At 21.8% G+C, this 13,143-nt stretch overlaps 2 protein-coding genes across 2 annotated transcripts; both read left to right on the top strand. All coding sequences in view use genetic code 6, as the record gives it.

Moving 5' to 3' along the window:
• Positions 1-1,093: 1,093 nt before the first annotated feature.
• TTHERM_001018453 (transmembrane protein, putative) lies at positions 1,094-7,003 on the top strand (the record flags this gene model as incomplete). The annotated part of the gene is made up of 11 exons (XM_012796160.1): positions 1,094-1,713; positions 1,898-1,969; positions 2,030-2,113; positions 2,165-2,407; positions 2,471-2,746; positions 2,802-2,888; positions 2,956-3,372; positions 3,491-3,706; positions 4,333-5,027; positions 5,534-6,109; positions 6,330-7,003. The coding sequence occupies 11 exons, from the start codon at positions 1,094-1,096 to the stop codon at positions 7,001-7,003; spliced, it is 3,960 nt and encodes a 1,319-aa protein (XP_012651614.1).
• Positions 7,004-7,828: 825 nt separating this feature from the next.
• On the top strand, positions 7,829-12,892 carry TTHERM_001018451 (transmembrane protein, putative; the record flags this gene model as incomplete). Its single annotated transcript, XM_012796159.1, has 11 exons — positions 7,829-8,397; positions 8,499-8,582; positions 8,646-8,729; positions 8,809-9,051; positions 9,113-9,388; positions 9,509-9,595; positions 9,652-10,065; positions 10,220-10,435; positions 10,641-11,335; positions 11,395-11,970; positions 12,216-12,892. The coding sequence occupies 11 exons, from the start codon at positions 7,829-7,831 to the stop codon at positions 12,890-12,892; spliced, it is 3,921 nt and encodes a 1,306-aa protein (XP_012651613.1).
• Between the last annotated feature and the right edge of the window lie 251 nt (positions 12,893-13,143).

Raw genomic sequence — 13,143 nt, 5'->3', positions numbered from 1 at the left:
AAATTAAAATATCTAAAAAACTGTTGCTTTAATAAAAATCAATAAATCAATAAAGATGATAATTTCTTATCTAAAAATGATTTATTTAAATAAATTGAAATTTAAATGTATAAAAAATATTAATAATAAATAATAATATTAATTAATAAAATTACTTGAGATCAATATGGAGAACCTAATGAGATAAAAGTGAAGAGATTATAAACTTTTTTTATTAATTTATATAAATTTAAATGATATTAATTAAAAAATTAATAATTACTTCTTCTAATTAGTAATATTTTTTAATCTATTATATCATTTATTTTTTTTTTCAAAAATATTGAATAGCAAGCAATTTATGAAATTTAATTAATTAATTATAAATGGATAAAAAGAACAAATAAATATAATAATTAATTAATTATCAAATATTAATTTATATATTTGGTTTTATGAAGAGATTTATTATCACAGAAAAATTAATTTAACATTCATTATTTAAACTTAATATTTTTATTTAAATAATATACTTAAAAATATATATAGTAGGAATTAGATATGGCCAGTTATTTATTTAGTCATATTTGAAAAAACTCTAATAATTAAAGAATGCGGGGGAAACATTTTGAATGGAGGGGGTGTGGGGTAAATAAAGGTCGTCTTTACTGTATTTATTATCATGCTATAAAAAAATTATTAAAAAATAAAGGCCTTTATAAAAAATAGTAATACTATTTCACTATATTTTAGAAAGGTATTTAGCTATACTTTAAATAAATAATTTTTTATGTATTGCGTTCTACAAAACATACATAATATAAAGGAGATAAATCTACTTTACTGTTTAATTAAAAATAAATTAATTTTTTTGTAGAAATTTAGATTTTGGATATTTAAATGAACAATATTTTGCATGTATGTATCATATTAAATATGCTTTTATCTTTTATATATTACAAATCAAATAATTGAATAAATGAGTCAATAAAATAATCAGTATTCCATTCACTAATTATTTCATCAATTGAAAAATTTCAAGTTAAATACAAAAGAAAGTGTGCAATTAATTTGAAAGGAGAAGCTAATTAAGAAAGGAAGGAATATATATTATATGAGTTAATAAAATGTGTAAGAAAATAAATTTCCTGTAAGATTTAATTTGGATTAGCAGCAAAAAAGTTAGATTGTGAATGATATTTTATTTACATTTGACGAAGACGATGAGGTGGACAATAACTTAAAAGGTCACACTAAAAAACTAAGTTCATTAGTTATCTAATAATCACCAAAATCTACTAATGAAATTAAAGATTAACAAAACTCTACTCAATCTTCTTAGGGGAAAAATTAGTAAATTTTATTTTTTAACACACCTACAAGTTCTACAAAGCAAGCCTCCAATCAGATAAGAAGATCCTCTCTAAAGGCTCACTCCAAGTTTTTTCACAATTAAGCTGAAAAGGATTTCTTTTTAGAGATTAAAAAAAAGGATAAGGATTCCTCTCGTACATCCTCAAAAGAATCTTTTTCTGATATTTCTGAATCGAGTGAGGAAGATTAAGATGAAAGCGAAGAACAGGATTGTGAAAATTCTCCAATCATGAACTTGATGAAGAAGACATTCAAGATGACTTTCTCTGAAAATAATTAAGATAAATCAGAGCAAGAAGAAGAAGATGATGAAATTTAAGAAGAAGTATCTAAGAATCCTAATAATAAGTAGTTATTCATGTAAATAATTGATATTGCTTACAAATGAGTATTCTAATTAGTGATTAAATTATTACTTTTTGATTATTACAACAAAAAAGCAAGCAAAAAATTCATCAAACAAAAAAGCAAATAAATAAACAAACAAACTAACAAATTTCAAATAAGATATTTTTTTAATTAAGACCTTTTTGAATTTATAAAGGCAACAAACAAAGTATGCAGTTGAATAAATATTGAAATAGATAAATGAAAAAGAGTAACACAAGAATATCAAGTAAATTATTTGACAATAACTTAATTCTTTAATAATAATGTTGAATTTGATTATAAAAAGTTATACTTTTGACTACATAGATTTTAGCAGCTTAGTGTTTTTCTACTTTTATTTGATTTGGTCAAACGATCTAGCTACGTTGAAGTAATTTTTTTATTTGAAGTATCTGTCTAATACTAATATAAATAAATAAAGGACGTTACATTAATACTGCTAAAAGCAAATATCTGATCAACAAATATAGTGGGCAGGAAATTATAAAGCATTCAAAAATGCTTCTGATTATAGAGTGAATCCTAAAGAAAAAATGAAGGAGATATTAGAAGTTAATTCAGTAGAAGATGGACTTCTTAAAATATTAGTTTAATCATATTTCTTTTTGTTCAGACAAAACATATTCGAGTCTAGCATTTATTACAAATACTTTCATGAATTTTAGTAATAAGATTCTTCTTTTTTTAATAAAAATCTTTTTGATTATATTTTAATATAAATATAAAGTTAGCTATCTAATTATTTGCAGTTTTAGTCAAATGAAAAGTTTGAATTCTACATTGGCAAAGGAATTTTCGAGTTGTGCTTGCAAATCAAAGATGAAAAATACATTCAAATATTTCTAAAAAATAACTATTATTTAGAGTTAGATTTTTCAAAAGAAAAATATTAATATATAAAGGCATGCTAATATACATAAGATGACCAATAAAAGCCTAAATTAAATGCTTTTGTCTTGATTTATTACTTTAGTGTTGAAAATCTTAATCCAAATTTAATAGAGTAATTTATTTATATTTTTATTAGTGAAAAAGATGATATTATTTATTCAAAATAGGATTGTGCTCAGACATGTTGAAGATAGCCAAGCTCTCAAATATATTTTTCAGCATTTAGTGACTTATCATTTGAATTAGTTTGCTAAGTAAAAATAGAAAAAAAAAATCAAAATTAACGAATTTGTTGAAACTTATTTTATGTTAAATTAAAAGGAATATTCTGTAGAAAATCATTGCTTAAAAACAGGATGATGAAAAAGAAATCATAAATCTGTGTTTAACAACTTACAATTTTAACATATTATTTTAATATTATAAATTGACTCAGAACAAAATAAAAGGTTGGATAGAAGAAACAGAAAATTAAACGATTATGATTAAAGCGTTGTCCCGTTGTTCAGGATATAATTTTTAATCTCTATTATTCTTTATAAAAAAAATACAGCTATGGAGCTAAAAAGACCTTATAAACTTGATGGCTCATGCCTTATCAAGAAGACTTGAGGCTTCGAAAAATGATTAAAACTTTTTATTTTCGTTTTAAAATCCTCTTAAAATAATTGTTCTGATAATAGAAATTCTTTAAATCACACTATAAAATGAGTTCTTCCATAAAAATATCTTAGAAAAGTAATTTTTTTTTTTTTTTTGTGGAATTAAAAATGACTGAATAAGAATTAAATCAATATATATTTTTTTATGGTTAGTTTATTATTGATTTATAATAAATATTTTATAATAATTAAAGAACCAGAAAGAAGTACACTCAATTTGCAGAAATACTTATCAAAAATGATATAGATGAAGAATCAATATTTAGTATTTTAGTAGATTGGGATCTAGTAGGAAGAAAACTGCTGTATATCATTTATGAAAACTCTATAAGTGAATTGATTGCAACTGATAAAGTCTAAGAAGTAATTGACATATTGTGGTATGGAAGCACAAACAATTCATTGAATTAGTAAATTAATAAAATTTTATTCCAAAAATAATTCAATATAATAAATTAATCAATAAAAGAAATTGCAAAAAATAATCAGATTGATAAGTAAACAATATAATTTCACCCAAAAGAATTAAAAATATATTTTCAAGATTGTAAAACTGTTTTTTTAAAATCTGAATTAAGTATTTTTTACTAAATCCTTAATTGATATTTTAAAATATTCAAAAATTAACAAACAAAATTCAAATTTTCATGAATAAAATTTGAAATCAAATATTTTTTGCAATAAATAGAATTTCGTTTATTGGAAATAAAGATTTTTGATAATTATTTTCATTATAAAAATAATAAAATTTTATTTAACAAAAAACAATTTTATCAATAGACTTAAAATAAATTAACTATTAATTTGTTGCTTTTAAAATTTTAATTTAAAATAAATTTATTAAAAAATTATCAATTTATAAAAAACAAAAGACATTTTAGTTATTAATTTATTTGCGAAATTAGTTTTTTAACTATTTTTTAAATTCCTTTTTTAATATAAATCTTTGAATTCTAATTAAAAAATTGATGAAATAAATACATAAATACATCTAAATTATCAAATTTTATTAGTTTGATTTTTAATTAAAAAATAGAATGAATTTTTGTTCGATCGGATAGAATTTAACTGGTTCTACTTTACAAAAGTAGATTGCTGATTAAAATAGCAAGTTTATAGATTATCCTTTCAATAGAGAATACTAAAGCGAAGATTTCATAGCAAGATTAAGTGTGTGGAAAAAACAAATATAATTTCGTAATTTCATCGATTAGGCTCTTAATATTATTTTCATGATTTGCTTTTTAGCTTATTTTTTGCAAAGTTTTGAGATATACACTGAAGGCTTCATGCCAGTTAATAGTGATGTTTAAATAGTTGAAAACACAATAAATAAAATGCAAATTAACATGTCTAAGTGGATCTATGTCAACATATTTGTAGGTATAAATCTTCCATTAAATGCAATTGTTGATTTAATATATCACTAAGAATTCGAGTAAAGTGTAAGCTTTGATTCTGGTCAGATCTTTGATTTGCTATTTGCTTTAATTACTAACTTATACACTATCTTTGTTTATACTATGCATTATTATCAGTATGATAGTGTACAATTTTTTATGATTCTCTTTCTTAACATTCTCACTGTCTTCTGTTATCTCAAATTTATTTTCTGTCTAACCGCTACCAAATCTTTTGGTATTATTATACAAGCACTAGGAGTTATTTTTAAAGAAGTTGCTAAATTCTTTGTACCTTTTGTAGCTATTTTTATTATCTTCACTTTTGTAGGTAAACATATTTTTGAATTACTTTTTCATTACAAATAAACTATCTAATAATAAGAAAGTTTTAATTTATATTTGAATTTTTATCTATTATAAGAAATAAAAAAGCAATTTTTTAGTTAAATAACTGATTTAATTAATTGTTTATCACTAGTTAAATTATAGATAAAAAATTGAATTAGATATTTACAAATAAAAATTCAAATTAAAAAATAAATTTAACAAAATTGTTTTTTAAAGGCTTAAAAGATAATTAAAAAATTGAAAAAATATCTACAAAATTTATGAATTGAGAAATTTGGTGAAAATGAATCTCCATTAAAACTGACATTCTATTATTTAATTTTAAATTACTTAAAATGTAATGCTCTTAAAAAATAGACCAATATTCTATTTATTTTATTAAAAAGAAAAGAAAATAATAAGAATAACTTAAAAATTAATTTAAAATATTTAGAAAATTACTATTTTTTATTTAAAAAAATATTAAAAATAATTTTATAAAAAAAGGGTATATCTTATTTAACTAAATAGATAGTGGAAGATTTGAAAGTTTCGTTTTGTCTCTATATTATTTGGTTGAAGCTATGTTTGGTTAATTTACTTTTTCAGCTTATTAAGGGCAGTATTCCATTTCAGGAAGGATTTTTATGTGTCTTCATATGTACTCTCTAAATATTATTTTGATGAACGTTCTCGTAGCTATCTTGGCTTTCAACTTCGAAAAGATAAATAGATAAGCCAGAACTTTACATTATCAGCATATTATTTCTCATGTTAGGCAAGGAAATTACATTTAAAAGCACGGATGTCTCATACTTGTGCCAATACTCATTGAATTTACTATTATTCCTTATTTGATCATCAAAAAATTCTTTCACCATGAATCAAATTTCATTAAAAAATGCTAAAATTTCTATATTTATCTCTCTTACAGTCCTGTTTTTGCCATAACTCTTCTCTTTACAATAACAATTAATTTGATTTTGCTACCATTTGCTTATTTGTAAAGAATCTTTTAGCTAACAAAACTCTACTTTTATGGTTATATTAAAATTTACAAACTTCTTATTTGGATTCTCATAGGTAATTTTTTTTTCATAATTAATAATATAAGTTAATCTCAAATAAATTAATTTTTAACAAAAAAATTAAACTAAACTAAAATAATAATCAATCAATTAAAATTTGATTTACCCTGCTTTAATTTAATTAAAAATTTTGAAAAATATACTTTAAATAAAAGAAACAAAAATTAAATAAAAGATCAATAAAAAAAATATTATATAAAATATATTTTAAATAGGCGTTTTTTACCTTCTTAAAAGACTCTTTTATGATGACATGAAAGAATTATGCTCTTATTTGCTTTCTCAAAAAAGCTAAGCTGATAATGTAAGCTAAAACTAGAAGAAAATGATGTCTGATTAATTGATGAGAGAGATTTTTAAAACTGTATACAAGATTTACATGAATGGAAGAATATATTGCACTATTAGTGAACTTTTTTTAGAAATAAAGGAAGATTTAATTAAGAAAAGTGAATCTCCTTTTGATTTTTGCTTAGGAGAAGAAAAATTAGTGGGTGTTCATTTAATTGATAACAAAAAAAACAACAGACAAAGTTTTAGTATAACTTCATAGAGTATTGAAAGAATAAAAGGAATGAGGAGAGGATCAACTCCTTTGCAGATCTATATGTTATAAAAATAAAATAGTAGAAATTTTATGTAAAATATTGACTAAATCAATGTGAAGCATACTTTCTAGGGTATCCCTCAAATGGAAGAAGATTGTGAATAAATTTATGAATATTTTGAGAGATTTTGCTTCAAAGACATAGCAAGAGGAGATGAAAAAAGAGATTTTGTTTTGAACTTAAAAAACCTGCTAAAGTTGCATGAAAATTACTTAACAAGCAAGCTGAATTTTGTAATCCACTTTTAATTATACAAGACTATTAAATAATAGTTTTAATGAATTGACTATTCCTTCCTTCTTCACATCAACTATAAAAATTATTTTCTAAATAATTAAACAAATTTATTTTCCTCATAAAATATATTTATTTCTTACTTACTTAGTTCTATATTTGTAAATAAAAACTTTTTATTGTAGCTGATTAATGAATAAAAGCTTTTTTATAATAAATAAAAAATATATATTTATAAATATTTTAATTATATTTTTATATTCTCTGCTTTATACAAATTTTTTTGATAATATTAATTTAGTTAAGGTAATTCTTCAAATTGATAGAATTTATACATTAAAAAATTCTATAAAATTAAATATTAATAAGGAGAAGAAAAAAAATTTTTTTTTTCTCCCTGAATTATTTATTTAGAATATTTATATTATATGAGTTGCTAAAAGCATGAATGTTTGTATTTATTAAAAACATTTTTTCTTTTATTTATGATATACTTAGTTATTTTTTTTTATTTTTATAAGTAATGAAATTATTAAAAAATAATTTTTTATTACATCCATAATTAGGTTCTATAAAAAAATGTAGATAAATTCATTTATAGGACTATAAATAATTAATAAAAAATAATTAATTTTATAGTAAATAAATAAATAAAAATAATAATGAAAATGATACTTTTAGCTAAAAATAGTAGTACTAATAATAGTTTATTAAATATCAAATAGAAAGATTACTTTAATACTAAATATTTTAAGTAATCTGTGATATTGATAGTGTTATCCAATAACTAAAATCGAAGTAAAAGAATCAAAGGAGAAGTAATTATTAATTTAATATCAAAAAGATTATTTATTTATTAATTAATTAATTATATGAGTTAAAATTAGGATAAAAAGTTACCAGTTCGCTTTGACTTAAATGAGCCTTAGCATAAGCAGCTTGTTAACAACATTTTATTTACATTTGAAGAAGACTAAGAAAATTATTCTTTAAATTAAACGAACTAAAATTCAGTAACTGTAGTATAAGCTTAGCCATAATCTTAATTGTATCTCTAAAAAGTTGATATTAAAATAGCATATGATTAAGTATAAAAATAGCTAAGTCAACCTAAAACTTAAAACACTCCACCTTCTGTATTGGGAAAAAAGAATTTTGTCAAAACAAGAGTCTCTTCCATCAAAGCCAACTCTAAATTTACGAATGCTTATAATAGTGAAAAGGATTTTGTATTAGAACTTAAAAAAAGAGATAGCTCTAATCATTCAAAAGATTCATTAACAGATTTATCTAAATCTAGTGATGAAGAAAGCGAGGAATCTGATGAAGAAATATTTGAAAACTCTGAAATTATGAATTTATAAAGAAAATAATCACAATCAACAATTGATGAAGTGGAGGAAAAAGAACCATAGGTAGATTAAGATTGTTAAAACTACTAGTAATAAATTCTATACACATTTATATTTTATGAGAAGAGATGCATATTTTATACAACTAAACTTACAATATAAATAAATAAATTATACAATTTTATAAAAGAAAGCAAGTATAAGCAGCAGTGGAATAAATTTTAAGATAGATTAGAAACAAATAAGAACAAAGGACAAATAAAAATAAATAGCAGTGGTTAGTTAATTGCTTTAATTTTTATCCTTATGAATAATTTAATTTGTATATTAATAGCAGCTATTCATTTGAGTTGATTGATTTAAGCAACTTGTTATTTTTTTACTTATTCATGATATGGTCTGATGATTTTGAAAATTTGAAGTACTTAATTAATTCTTTTAATGGCTTTTATGACTTATGTTTAGAGTTTATTGTTATATTATTTATTCTATTTTATTAGGAAACTTCACGAGTATTGCTAAACGAATATCACCTAAGAAAAAATAGAAAAGTTATTTACTTACAAGCTTTTTAATAGCTTTTTTGAGACAAAAATAAATATGAAAGATAAAATGAAAGAAATAATAGAATTGGAAAACTGTCTGGATTAAGTTTTCAAAATTTTAGTTCAATCATATTTTTTACTTATCAAGCAAAATGTATTTGAAGCTAGTCTACATTATCAATATTTAGTTGAATTTAAGTAATTAATTATTATTTATTTGGTAATATTAAATAATAATAAAAAACCCTTTTATTTAAAGCTAACTAACTAGTGGTTTGTAGTACTAATAAAACCAGAAATTTGAGTTCTACATAAGCTAAGAACTATTTATTCAAGTTATGCTACAATAAAATGAAAACTATGTTAAAATTTTTAGAGAGAATACTTATTACATATCATTTGATATTAACCAAGAAAATTTTGAATACATAAAATAATGTTAATATTAAAACTAGTAAAACCCTCACCCAGTCTTAAATGAATTAGTCATGATCTATTTTTACACTATCGAAAAATTAAATCCTAAACTTATTACGTAATCTCAATAATTTTTTTTTGATAAATAAATATTTTGAAAATATTTTTTAATTTTGTTTTAAGTACTAATTTAATAAAATATGTTTATATTAATTATTTGTTTTCAAATTAATTACAGTGTCATAGTAAATCAGATAGAGGATAACTAAGTACTTTGGATCATTTTTATTCATTTTCTTAAATATCACTTGAATTCTTTTGCAGAGTAATTTTCTTTTAAAACACATAAATATTCTTATTAATTTTTATTTATGAATAAAGAAAAGTTCTGAACAAAATTACTTAAAAATCAGAATATGAAAAAGAAATTATCAACTTGTGTTTAATAAATAATAATTTTTATATTCTTTTTTAGTTCTATTAAATGACTGGGAACAAAATTAAAGGATGGATTGAAGATTTTGAAAATTAGCAAATGATGATTAAAGGTTTAGCAAGATGCACAGGAATTAATTTTTTATCTCTGCTCTTTTTTATTAGAAAAATTTAGCTTTGGAGTTAAAAAGATCTTATTCATATGATGGCTGATACATTGCATAAAAGACTTGATGCATCTCATAGTGATAATAATTTCCTCTTTACTTTTATCAATCCTATTAAAACCATAGTCCTTATCATTGAAATCTTGATTACTACTATTAAAAAAGAATTCTTCCATAAACACATTCTAGAAAAGTAAAAAAAATAAATTATTCATTTATTCATTTATTTATTTATTTAAAAATATTTAACAGAAACTAAAACGATTATGAAAAATAAATATATTTTTTGAATTAGAATAATATTATATTAATAAAATCTGTAATAATTTTAAATTGATAATTTTAAGGACAAGAAAAAAATATTCTAGCTTTGCACAGAAACTAATTACAAATGCCCTTGATGAAGAACAAGCATTTGATATTTTTCTAGATTGGGATTTAGATGGAAGAAAACTACTTTATATCATTTACGAAAATTCTATGGATGAGTTTATAGCTTCTGATAAAGTTTAAGAAGTTATTGACATTTTGTGGCATGGATATAGCACTACTACAACTAACTTGTAAATTAATTGTCTTTATTTTAAATCATTTTACACTTTGTTAATTTTCATAATAATTATTTTTTTACAATATTACTTACTACCTTAAATATTTTATTTCAATAAAACAAAAACTTTTACTCAAAAAATTTATTTTTAATTATAAAAAATATTTTTTAGAAATAGAAAAAAATTAAAAACTTATTTTATTTAATTAAATATACAGTATAAATTTTTGCTCTATAGGGTAGAATTTAACTAATCCTACTTTGTAAATACAAGCAATTATGAGCTAAGAATAATGCATTGGATATCCTTTTGACACTTCTTACTAAAGTGAAGATTTTTTTGGGAGATTAAGTGTTTGGAAGAATTAAATTTAGTTTCGTAACTCTATCAACCAGTTTTTTATTATAATTTTTATGATTCTATTTTTGGCTTATTTTTTGGAAAGCTTCTCTATTTTTACTGAAGGATTCATGCCTATTAAAGAGGATACTAATCTAATTGATGCAACAATAACTAAAATGCAGGAAAATATGGCAAAATGGATTTTAGTGAATATATTTGTTGGAGTTAACTTACCATTAAATGCTGTTAATAATTTAAATTATTTGAAAAAATATGAGAAAAACGCTACCTTCACTCCAAGCTAGATATTCGACATATTTTTTGGGATATTAACTATTTTTTATACGCTATTTATATTTACTATGCATGTATTAAGCTATGAAAACAGCTAACTTTTTATGATATATTTTCTCAACATTCTTACTGTTTGCTGCTACATCAGATTTATCTTGTGTTTGACTGCTACAAGAGCTTTTGGTATAATCCTTCAAGCTTTAGGTGTTATCTTTATAGAAGTTGCTAAATTCTTCTAACCCTTTTTAGCAATTTTTATCCTTTTCACTTTCGTAGGTAACAATTAATATATTTTTACTAACTTATTTTATTAAATTTTTCATTAATATAAATAGGATTCATTTTATTTAATCCAATTGAGAATGGATAATTTTAAAACTTTATTGAGAGTTTGTATTTTTTAGTAGAGGCTATGTTTGGTCAATTCAAATTCTAAGACTTTTAAAAGCAATATCCGATCACAGGTAGCGTATTTATGCTGGTTTATATGTATAGTTTAAACATTATTCTCATGAATGTCCTTGTTGCTATTTTAGCCTTTAACTTTGAAAAGACAAACAGATAAGCAAGAATACTTCATTATTAACATATCATTTATCATATCAGATAAGGAAACTATATACAAAAACATGGCTGTTTAATTCTCATTCCCATTTTATTATAGTTCTTAGCAATTCCTTATTTAATCATGAAATAGATTTTTAACAGTAACCCTTAATTGATTAAAAAGTGCGATAATTTCTTTATTTATCTTTCATACAGTCCCATTTTTGCTGTTGTCATAATTTGTACAATCTTATTTAATTTAATTCTACTGCCTTTTGCCTATATTCAAAGATTATTCACTCTCTCTAAGCTCACATTTTACAAATAAGTTAAATTTTACACTCTCCTTTTGTGGTTTTTATTTGGTAAATCATAAATATTTAATTAGTTTTATTCATTTATTTATTTCATTTATTCAATAATTAATTAATTTTATTCATTCATTCATTTATTTATCCATTCATTCATTAATTTATTTCATTCATTCATTCATTCATTCATTCATTCATTCATTTATTTATTTATCCATTCATTCATTCATTTATTTATTTCATTAAATTTCATTTATCAATTCATTCATAATATTTATTCTAAAAATAATGATACGTAGGAATCTTATTGCTTTTGAAAAGAATGTTTTATGATGATATGAAAGAACTTGTAGCTTATATGTTTTGTTAGTAGAGTCAAGCTGAAAGAGCAAATTAAATATAGAAGAAACTAAGATTTGATTAGAATATGAAGCAAATTTTTTAAACTATTTGTAGAATATATATGAATGGCTAAATTTATTGCACTATTAGTGAATTGTTCATTCAAGTAAAAGAGGATATGCTAAAATAAAATAAATAACAGCAACAAACAACTTGTGTAGATGAAGATTAAATTATTGGTGTACATTTAATCAAAAACAAAAGTATTTCTAGACAAAGCCTTGCTTTTAACTCACCTAATTTAGAAAGATTCTAAAGCTAAAAGCGAAACTCTACTCCTTTACATTTGTATCTACTCTAAAAATAAAACAGTAAAAATTCTATGCAAAAAATAGACTCAATGAATGTCAAGCACACATTTTAAGGTATTTCTTAAATAGAAGAAGAATGCGAGCAGCTTTTTGAATACTTTGAAAGATTTTGCTTCAAAGACATTGCAAGAGGCGATGAAAAAAGAGATTATGTTTTAAATCTAAAAAATGTTTTGAAATTACATGAAAGCTACTCTATTGTAAATCTAAATGTTGTCGCGCATTTTTAGCTTTACAAAACAATAAAGGCGCAATTAGAGTGATTAGTTGAATTATACCAGATTAAATCAGTAAACTACTTATATATATATAGAAATGTATTTATCTTCTTTTCTATGGTTAATTATTAAATATCTACATGAATAAATAATTACTCTATTTTTATTTATTGTAACTAATTTATTTCATCTAATTACTTTCTATTACATTTAGAGCAGACCTTAATTAATTTAATAACAAATTCATTTCAATTGCAACTTTTTGATAAAGTGACTACTGTGATCGATCTTGATTA

The sequence above is a fragment of the Tetrahymena thermophila genome (genome assembly GCF_000189635.1).
Source record: "Tetrahymena thermophila SB210 genomic scaffold scf_8254760, whole genome shotgun sequence".
In the NCBI taxonomy this organism is placed as follows: Eukaryota; Ciliophora; class Oligohymenophorea; order Hymenostomatida; family Tetrahymenidae; genus Tetrahymena; species Tetrahymena thermophila.
The sequence above is the reverse complement of the archived record's forward strand: the minus strand, read 5'-3'. Positions and strand labels throughout refer to the sequence as shown.